Source organism: Betta splendens, chromosome 12, assembly GCF_900634795.4.
Source record: "Betta splendens chromosome 12, fBetSpl5.4, whole genome shotgun sequence".
Classification (NCBI taxonomy): domain Eukaryota; kingdom Metazoa; phylum Chordata; class Actinopteri; order Anabantiformes; family Osphronemidae; genus Betta; species Betta splendens.
Genome location: NC_040892.2, coordinates 11,405,439 through 11,414,988, shown reverse-complemented (window position 1 = coordinate 11,414,988; position 9,550 = coordinate 11,405,439). Strand labels below are relative to the sequence as shown.

Genomic DNA, 9,550 nt, shown 5'->3' with positions numbered 1-9,550 from the left:
TGTTCTACATACCAGACGGCAAATAAGCTGCACGTAATTTTAGTTCTGATTCGGCACACGCGTTTTCCAACTTGCAGGAAGGCATCAGGGAGCGTCACAGCCTCGGGCTAATCATAAAATACTAAAAGCCGGCGACCAATCACAACATCGCTTAACGCTGCTGGCCAATCATATAGCTGTTTAAAGCCAGACAAGGCGGGTTATGTTTACGTACTCTGACAGTGTCAGTATGAGCTAAACAGTTTAAAGTACGGCTTGAGAATCCAACTTGAAGCAAATAAAGCTGAAAATATAGCTGGTTTTCTACTTCTTCACAGGTAGGCAGTTCTCTGATTGTACCACACAGCCCTCTTCTTAAGAGACATAACACGAGGGCAGCTATTTTATTGTTACTTTATCTCTTGACTAACTAGCTTAATCTAAAACTTAAGTAGATAACTCTAGTTAGCATCGTGATATTTGCTTTCGTAAAATATGTTTGTAAACTAAAACAGATTATGTTATGTACACAGGCCAAAATTGAATGAATGTGGTTTTAAACTACAATACTTTTACTATTAGTTTCACTTTACTGAAAGTGTCTCTAGTCGAGCATTCCACTACAGTGTTGTGGTCAAATTTGTCTTGTTTAAATGATTTATATTTACTTTAAAAATATTTCTTTGCTTATGTTCAACACTAAATGTTGTCTTGTTCATAACGGCCCAGATCGACCAACATGACAAAAAATTCTGTTCAATAATGCAAGGTGTTATTTAAAGTCAATTACAAAGTGCGTATTCGAGTATTTTAAATCTATTTGCTGATGTTTATACTTATTATGGAGTGTATGTAGACTGTGTTAGCACATTGTACGGTCCATAATGGATTTGAGATATTTGTCATTTCATCAATATCCTGATATTTATGATTGTGACATGACATGTTTGCGTACAGGCCTCTCACATTTAACCTACAGATAGTAGACTTAGTAGTTAAGAGACCTGATTTTTCAGTCATGTTGACGAGGGAGGGACTGGTTAATTATAAAAAATGGACGATATGTGATGTAAACTGTCATAAAGTGTTAGCATTTGTGTCTTTTCCCAGGTTGCGGCTTTATTTTCATGGATTCTTGATAACGGCTGAGAGAATCGTTTGAGATAATGGCCCTTGCTGAGGAGCAGCCAGAGAAGTAAGAAAACATAATGTTTTGATTATAATTCTATTATCTGATGATCTCAGAACAATATTTAAACTCTGAGATCATTTAGTGAAAAACATCTGCTTATTTTGAAATACCAACAATATTCTGTCAATAATTAAACAATAATTGAAAAATAACTTAAAACCTGCATTATGTATTCAAAGTCAAAATAATCCTTGAGATCTTGAGATCCATTGATCTTATCTGTATGTTTAGTGATGAGCATTCAAGCTTGTACTCATAGGCTGTATGCTGTAATGGTGACTTGACACTGCTTTGGTTTATTGAAATGTTTTATCTTTTTGTACACTTTGATGAAATACTATATCCATCACTATATTAACAAAGTGTGTGTCCTGCTTTACCAGACACTGCTGGGTTTGTTTTGCCACCGAGCGAGATGACCGCAGCGCAGAGTGGGTCAGCCCCTGCAGATGTAAAGGCAGCACTAAATGGATCCACCAGACGTGTCTGCAGCGCTGGCTTGATGAGAAACAGAAAGGAAACACTGAAGGAACAGTGAGCTGTCCACAGTGTGGCACAGAGTACCACGTTACCTTCCCCAAGATGGGTCTGTGAAACCTTGACCTCTGTGTCACGTTTCTCTTCTACTGCAATTAACTATGTTATCTGTCTCATGTCAACCAGCAAAGTGATATGACTCACTGAGGTTTCATTGTTTAGGTTATTAGTGGAGCTATATGTCACTTAGTGTACATTATTATATGCAATATATATGGCTGAACTGTTCACTTGCATCACTTTCAGGAGACTCAATGGTTTTCCGTTTTCCTCAGGTCCACTGGTCTATTTCCTGCAGCAGGTAGATAAAGCTTTTTCGCGTGCCAGCCCTTTTGCTGCCGTCGGTGTGGTGGTTGGGACAGCCTACTGGTCAGCTGTCACATACGGAGCAGTGACTGTCATGCAGGTCCTCAAAGCTAACATTACAGTACATTGCCCAGTGTAAGTGTATAAAGTGTTACACCATGTACGATTCTCACATGTTTACATGCTCACGTGCAGGTTGTGGGACATAAGAAGGGGCTCTACATGATGGAGCGAGCAGACCCTCTGTTTCTGTTGATGGGTCTCCCCACCATCCCTGTGGTGTTGGTCCTGGGAAAGATGATTCGCTGGGAGGACTATGTAGTTAGGCTGTGGCAGAGATACTCCTTCCAACGTAACACTTCCCCAGGTGTATACACATCCCATATTGCTTTACTTGCAAATTTTGTTTCTTTGAGTCTCATGCCCTTACAGCTGTGATGAACTTTCAGTCTGTCCACTAAATTCTAAAGATTCAGATTGTTGCCAACAATGTTCCTGCAATGATTGGTTTGAGCAAGTTTGAAAGAACCTTGTAACCAGGCTGCCTGTTTTCCCTCAGGAAGCCACCGTTACCTGCCCCGTGTGCCTGGCGGTGGGCTCAGTGCAGGAGATCACCTCTCTGTGTCCCGGACACTCTGTGGAGCACTCGTCTTTCCTTCAATTGCCAATTTAGTGGGGAGACTACTGTTTCAGCGAGTTTCCTCTAGTCTACAGCGTACAATACTGGTGAATATACCTGCACTGCTGTAGACACAGCATAATAAAGATCATTTGGATTTGTACTATTCTAATCATATAGCTATTAAGGCAACTATTTTGGAGACATTTTAAAAATAGAACAGAATTGACTTACATTTACTGTTTACACCAGTGTATTGTTCTCTTCTCTCCTCTCAGGGTGGCATTGCCTTTGTGCTAATTAAAGGAGTCCTGAAGGTGTATTTTAAACAGCAGCAGTACCTCATGCAAGCCAACAGACAAATCCTCAACTACCCAGAGAGCAGAGGCGGACAGAATGAGGGGGGAGAGGCTGACCCATAAGACAGTGGATAAGAATAGTTTTGCTGATTTGAACAAAAGCGAGTAAATGGAAATCACATAAAATAATAAACAGTCCACAAGACTCAGGAGCAGACAGGACTTAGGTGAGTGTGGAGGTGGACAGGGGTTAGAAGTGTTTATTACTTGAACCCTGGACCCGTCCAAACTGAACCTGAAACTCATATTTCATAATCACCTGTTAAGCCTTACCCTAGTGCATCTTTATCATCTTTCTTTAATGTGCCTTACTGAAAGCACTTTACTAGTGTCAACACGAAGGCTTTATTTGTACTGGATTCACGTCACAGCAGGTGCTAATGTCATTCAGTTCGTGTCAGGTCACCCAGATAGCAGGTGGTCTTTCCTTTGTTGTACCTCCAATTGAAACATGTCAAATCTACCCAATGTTGGTCTCTTAACTTGAAGGTTCCACTGGTTCCATCTCTAAATGTCTGCTCGATTAACTCTCTGTTTGTCTAAAGTCACTTTGATTGCTGACGCAAATGTGAATGATCTTTTTTTTTAATCTGTGTACATGATCAGTTGATGACACTGGACACTGCTTGTGTGGTGCTACAGCTATGAAGCCACTATAGAATGAACTCATGCCAGTCTGAGCACTTTGTAGTTCTGTTGCATGTGATGAACTGAATAGAGTTATTGGGTGAATGTTTTTAGTTGTTGCACTTCCTCTTACAGCTAAAGCAGAGTTCCTCACATGTGCCCATTTCATATGCAGACAGCGTCTTGACTATTTAAACAAAAAGTAAATTCTTAGTATTGTTACTTATTGTTATAATAATATATAAATAATAAAAAAGAAATTGAAAATGTTCTCTGCCCTGAATGTTTGTCTCATGTGTCTTTCTGAATGAAACCAGATGCTTTAATTACAGTTTCTTTGCATTCAGTGTATGTGAACGTTAAAACAGCACTTAATTTATTTAATTTTTATTAAGGTGATGGACGTGTGTAATAAATCTATTTATAAAACAGTTAGTCTTGTATTTATGTTCTCACATGTGAGTGGCACAAAGGCTAAACGTTCCTCAAACGTGTATGTTTTAATGCATGGTCATAGACAGTTATGGTTAATTGATTAGGATGAGTTTAAGAAAAGAGTGAAAAGTGACATTTGTTTAAGGTTTTGTCCCACCCACTCCGTTCACTGATTGGCTGTTACGGTTCAACTCGTAAATGCTGATTGGTTATTGGATCTCAGGGCGTTTGGGCTGAATCAGGAAGAGAACAGGAAAAGTGAAAGAAAATAGAAATGATGTTTGTCAGGTAAAGCTGTGAACGTTTGACGGTATAATTGGCCTCATTCCGCCATGAGGAGAGTTACGCTGTTTGTGAACGGAACCTCGACAAACGGAAAGGTAAGCTGTGGTGCATAGAACACGGAAAGGTGCATCGGCGAGTCCAGAAGGAAACCAAAATGGCCAGTTTAGCTGCTGCTTCCACGGACCTGTTTAATGTGACGTGCGTCGAACAGGTGGTGGCCGTGTACGGGTCTCTGGAGGATCTGCTCACCGTGGCCAGCTCCAAACTGGGCATAAGAGCCTCTAGTGTTTACAACGGGAACGGCGGCCTCATCGACGACATCACGCTGATCAGGTGAAAGCTGGGCCGAGCCGAACCGCGCAGGTTGCCAGAAACGTGTAGTTTGAGTTCTGAACAATGTGTGACTGTGTACCTGCAGAGACGACGACGTGCTGTACGTCTCAGAGGGAGATTCCCTGGAAGGTGAGAGAGGTGAGTGTTTCCTGCCTGTAGCAGCTGACGTCTCCGTTTGTGCGGTAAGTTAAATGCAGTAACGGTCTGTGTGCAGGTCCTCAGGAGGAGCCCAGAGGTCCTGACGAGGGTCAGACCGACTGGCTGACGCTCAACGTGGGCGGACGATGCTTCACCACAACAAGGTACAAAGCATCCCTTTGGCGAGTATCTGCAGGCGAACGTTGGAAGGTGGATTTTTACCTGCATCACCCTGCATCAAGATTTGTCCCTCAGCCACAGTCATCATTGGGATCCTCAACTGTGTGTGTGTGTGTGTGTGTGTGTGTGTGTGTGTGTGTGTGTGTGTGTGTGTGTCCGTCCTCAGGAGCACGCTGGTCAGGAAAGAACCTGAGAGCATGTTGGCCCACATGTTCAGAGAGAAAGGTGACCTCATTAAAATCCCTACTTTTCATTCGTACCGCTTTTATTTCCATGGTTATGTCAAATAATGTTTATCTGTTCTTGTATTTAACCCAGATGTTTGGGGGAACAAGCAGGACTCTCAGGGGGCGTACTTGATCGATCGCAGTCCAGACTACTTTGAACCTATCCTGAATTATCTGAGACACGGACAGCTCATTATCAATGACGGCATCAACCCTCTGGGTATGACAGGCCCGCGCTCAGGCAGGCTTGCTGCCATTTCTGGATTCCTGATGTTTGCTCTTTTCACTGCAGGTGTGCTGGAAGAGGCTCGTTTCTTTGGTATAGAACAGCTTGCGGAACAGCTGGAGACCCTGATAAAGGTGAGTAACTGTTTGTGAAAAGCAGAGTTAGAGCTCTTTACAGTACGTTGACCTTTCTCCTTTTCAGTTATCTCAGCCCCCTGAGGACCATTCTCCTCTGACCCGGAAGGAGTTTATTAGGTACCTGTTGGCCACAACAACCAAGTCAGAGCTGCGGTGTCAGGTAGATGGATAAAAACACACAGGCATTGAGGGAGGTTTATGTGTTAAAAGGTGTAAAATGAACAACAGGGGAATCTGAGGGAAATTTGTCCATGACATGAATCTGTAAATGGGAAATTGTGTGTTTTCTGTCAGGGTCTGAACTTTCACGGTGCAGATCTGTCTCGTCTGGATCTGCGTTACATCAACTTCAAGATGGCCAACCTGAGAGGAGCCAACCTGACTCACTCCAACCTTAGCGGGGCAAACCTGGAGCGAGCCGACCTGTCCATGGCATGTCTCGATGTGGGTTTTCCTCAGTGCTTTGGCCCGTTCGCTCTTTTTAACTCTGGTGGCAAAACTTCAGAATGATCTTGTAGTATGACATGACCAGCAGACCTGACTGTTGAGTCTCCACCACAGGGGGCCAATCTGCAGGGTGTGAAAATGCTGTGCACCAATGCTGAAGGGGCTTCACTGAGAGGCTGCAACTTTGAGGATCCGTCTGGAATTAAAGCCAATCTGGAGGGTGAGTGAGCCAATCGCACACCATCTTCAGAATAACACAGCACTGCTCATATTGATCCTTTTATGCAAATGTATGTGTGTGTTTGTGTACTTTTCAGGGGCCAACCTGAAGGGTGTGGACATGGAGGGAAGTCAGATGACGGGCATTAACCTGAGGGTTGCCACACTGAAAAACGCCAAACTGAAGAACTGCAATTTGAGAGGAGCGACTCTGGCCGGGACGGACCTGGAGGTGAGCACACGTAAACACGACTCAGAGGATCATAGAGTCTTTCAGTGGACACGCTCATAAGGTTTTACCCGCTGTGTTCCCTCAGAACTGTGACCTGTCGGGCTGTGACCTTCAGGAGGCCAACCTGAGAGGCTCCAATGTGAAGGGCGCCATCTTTGAGGAGATGCTGACTCCTCTCCACATGTCTCAGAGTGTTCGGTAAAACCCAGCACTCACAGCTGAAATGTCCCAAAAAATTGAAAATGAATGCACAAACAGACATCTAACACAGTGAGTGTTTGATAATCAGACGCATTCATCTACCTGTAAATAAATAAAAATCTGTTTATTTGTGGCTCATGAAGTACATTGGCCAATGATCCTGAAACTACACCAAATGTTGTATTCACTCCAAACCAAATGCATCAACCTGCTTTTGACAGGCTTCATTTTTAAACATTTTTTGAATGTAAAGGTTGAACTTTTCATCATGTCAAAAGAGTCCAGTATCCATCTGTACTGTATGGAGCTTCATAGCAACTGGTGTTTACTAAAGCAGTATGTACCTACTATACAGTATTCCTGACTAGGTTGCAATAATTTAGGATATACAAGATGACAAAGCAAACAATGCACATTTTTATAGAAAGGAACAGACATTTAACGTGTAATAGAGACAAACAGCTGCTTTATTTACATGTTTAGTTCCTGCTGATGTATTTTGGTAAACGTCCAGTCCTGCTGAGCTGCACTGAATGTAAAACCTCTGAGGGGTTAAACTTGATCAGTCTGTCTTCTCCTCTGTGCTGTACTTTTTATATTGTTATCAAAAGTAAATGTTTTTACTGGGTAAATCTGTCATTTGGTATATATGAACATGTAGAAATTAAATATGCACAGTACAAAGATCTCGTCCTGATACCTTTTATGTTGATCTCATGTTCCACCGCTGCGGGATGTTGCGTGTTGATTCACCAGCAGGTGTCGCTGTTGTCTTAGTCTGATTTTAAAACTTGAACTTCATACTGTGGTTTCATATGTAATTATGTCCTCATACTCATGCAGCTGTTTAAGGTTTAATAAAACAAAAGGTTTTTGGCTGCATGGGTTCAACCTTCTCCTCTGACAGGTCATCCACGTCTGAACCCAGCTCTCCATCTCCCTTCTGCCTTGTTTGTATTACACTGATTTAGCTGCACAAAACACAGCGTAAACACAGGAACACAAAGCAGTTCCTCTGCTTCACTATATCTGTGTTGTCTTCATTCAACCACTGCAGCACAGAACAGTGGAGGGGCTTGATTGGTGGTTTGTGGTTACGAGACAATGCCTGTGGGTGACCCTTCCAGACATGGAGCAACAGGCAGCGGTTACTAAATACAGTGCGAGTACAGCAGCGACTTACGCCACTCAGAGTTTGATTGTGTGCTGTTTGTGAGTGAACATCTTTAATGTTGGACCCGAAGCTCATAAATTCTTGGAGAAAACCAAAAAGGCAAGTAAAGAAACGCATGAACAAGTACTCACACAGTCAAAAAGTGGGACGAGTATAGTAAGTGCACGCTGCTCTAATGACCCCCTGCTGTGCAATCAGCTGTCAAACAGTACATTAACACTAGCACTGCATCTACTTAGAGCACACGCACGACCTGAACCAAAGCTTTATTATGAGCTGAGCGATGGCCTGACTGACAGCTGCCCAACCAACACACCCTCATGTTTGCTCACTGTATGTTACGGGAAGTCTGGGCGTCTGCAACACTGGCCTCTTGGTTCCGAGTCAGGAAGTGAACGCGTTAGTGTGGGCTGCAAGTGTTTGTGTTGAAGTGGTCGCTCGCTGTTCACCTTGCGGCTGAGTGGGCTCATTCTGTCTGCAGGCGGAGTCTGTGCTGCTGCGGCACAGGGTCGGTCTGCAGGGCATTTCATAACCCGGCAAAACATACAACCTGGGTGCAAAATGTCTGAGCTAAATGCAGATCACTAATGGGACGCAGCAGGAGCAGGTCCCAGTCTGGTTCCTGAAAACACTTCTGTGATATTGGCTGGAGATTAGCAACAGACTGTGTTTTTTATTTGGCCGTAACAGATAAAACTACTGGACCAGAAAGTCAACCAAATAACTTGGTCCTGGACAATACAAAATTTTGTCCAGGACCAATAACTTGGTCCTGGACAAAACCCAAAGTCAAATACTAAAACTGCTGTTTCTGCCATGTGTTGTGCAGTGTGAGATCAACAGCTGTTTGCAAATAGCTAAACTATTAACTAACCCGTTGTGATGTATTGATGCTGAAGATGCAGAAGTGATCAGATCTGAGTGAGGATGTGTTCAGTTTGTATCCTGTAAACTCAGGTTTATTCACTCTGTGTATGTCTGTAGCTCATCCATCCACATTCACCTCAGTGATGTGATGACAGCAGTAAAAATGTGCTCACATGAACTCATGAGTCACGTCTGTTGCGCTGATGTCACTGGAACAAGAACATCTGTCTGAAACTTTCATTTCTACTAACGTTGATTATAAGACTGAGACAGGCTGCTGCTCCTCGCCAGTGTGTGTGTGTGTGTGTGTGTGTGTGTGTGTGTGTGTGTGTGTGTCCGTGTCCGTGTCCACGTGCATGTGTCAGTGTGTGTGTGTGCGTGTTCGTGTGTGTCAGTGTGTGTGTGTGTGTGTATGTGTGCGTGTGCGTGTTCGTGTGTGTCAGTGTGTGTGTGTCCACGTGCCAGTGTGTGTGTGTGTGTGTGTGTGTGTGTGTTCCTGTGTCCGTGTTCATGTGCATGTGTCAGTGTGTGTGTGTGTGTGTGTGTGTGTGTTCCTGTGTCCGTGTGTGTGTGTGTGTGTGTGTGTGTGTGTGTGTGTGTGTGTGTGTGTGTGTGTGTGTGTGTGCGTGTCCCGAAGCTCAAGGCAAGCGTTTTCTTCAGGCCAAATAAAGCCGCCCATGTAAACTCCACATTCCTGAGTTTGTGGCGCGTCTGCGCTCCCTCTCTGCCACCTCCTCCCTGCTGTGGTTGTTGTGAGGTGAGGTTTGACTCAAAGCTACTTCTACCATGGTTTTTAAAACATCTCCTCTATTAGATGCATTTATAGCTGT

At 43.5% G+C, this 9,550-nt stretch overlaps 2 protein-coding genes across 2 annotated transcripts; both read left to right on the top strand.

The window, feature by feature from the left end:
• The first annotated feature begins 182 nt into the window (after positions 1–182).
• On the top strand, positions 183–3,902 carry marchf5l (membrane-associated ring finger (C3HC4) 5, like). The gene is made up of 7 exons (XM_029169286.3): positions 183–317; positions 1,090–1,174; positions 1,555–1,757; positions 1,984–2,114; positions 2,210–2,381; positions 2,574–2,740; positions 2,912–3,902. The coding sequence occupies exons 2-7, from the start codon at positions 1,146–1,148 to the stop codon at positions 3,053–3,055; spliced, it is 846 nt and encodes a 281-aa protein (XP_029025119.1). The 5' UTR covers positions 183–317; positions 1,090–1,145; the 3' UTR covers positions 3,056–3,902.
• A 368-nt stretch (positions 3,903–4,270) lies between these two features.
• On the top strand, positions 4,271–7,365 carry kctd9b (potassium channel tetramerization domain containing 9b). Its single transcript, XM_029169259.3, has 12 exons — positions 4,271–4,434; positions 4,551–4,672; positions 4,758–4,810; positions 4,887–4,974; positions 5,157–5,215; positions 5,309–5,437; positions 5,510–5,577; positions 5,645–5,740; positions 5,875–6,024; positions 6,142–6,247; positions 6,345–6,478; positions 6,564–7,365. The coding sequence occupies exons 1-12, from the start codon at positions 4,387–4,389 to the stop codon at positions 6,678–6,680; spliced, it is 1,170 nt and encodes a 389-aa protein (XP_029025092.1). The 5' UTR covers positions 4,271–4,386; the 3' UTR covers positions 6,681–7,365.
• The last annotated feature ends 2,185 nt before the right edge of the window (positions 7,366–9,550 follow it).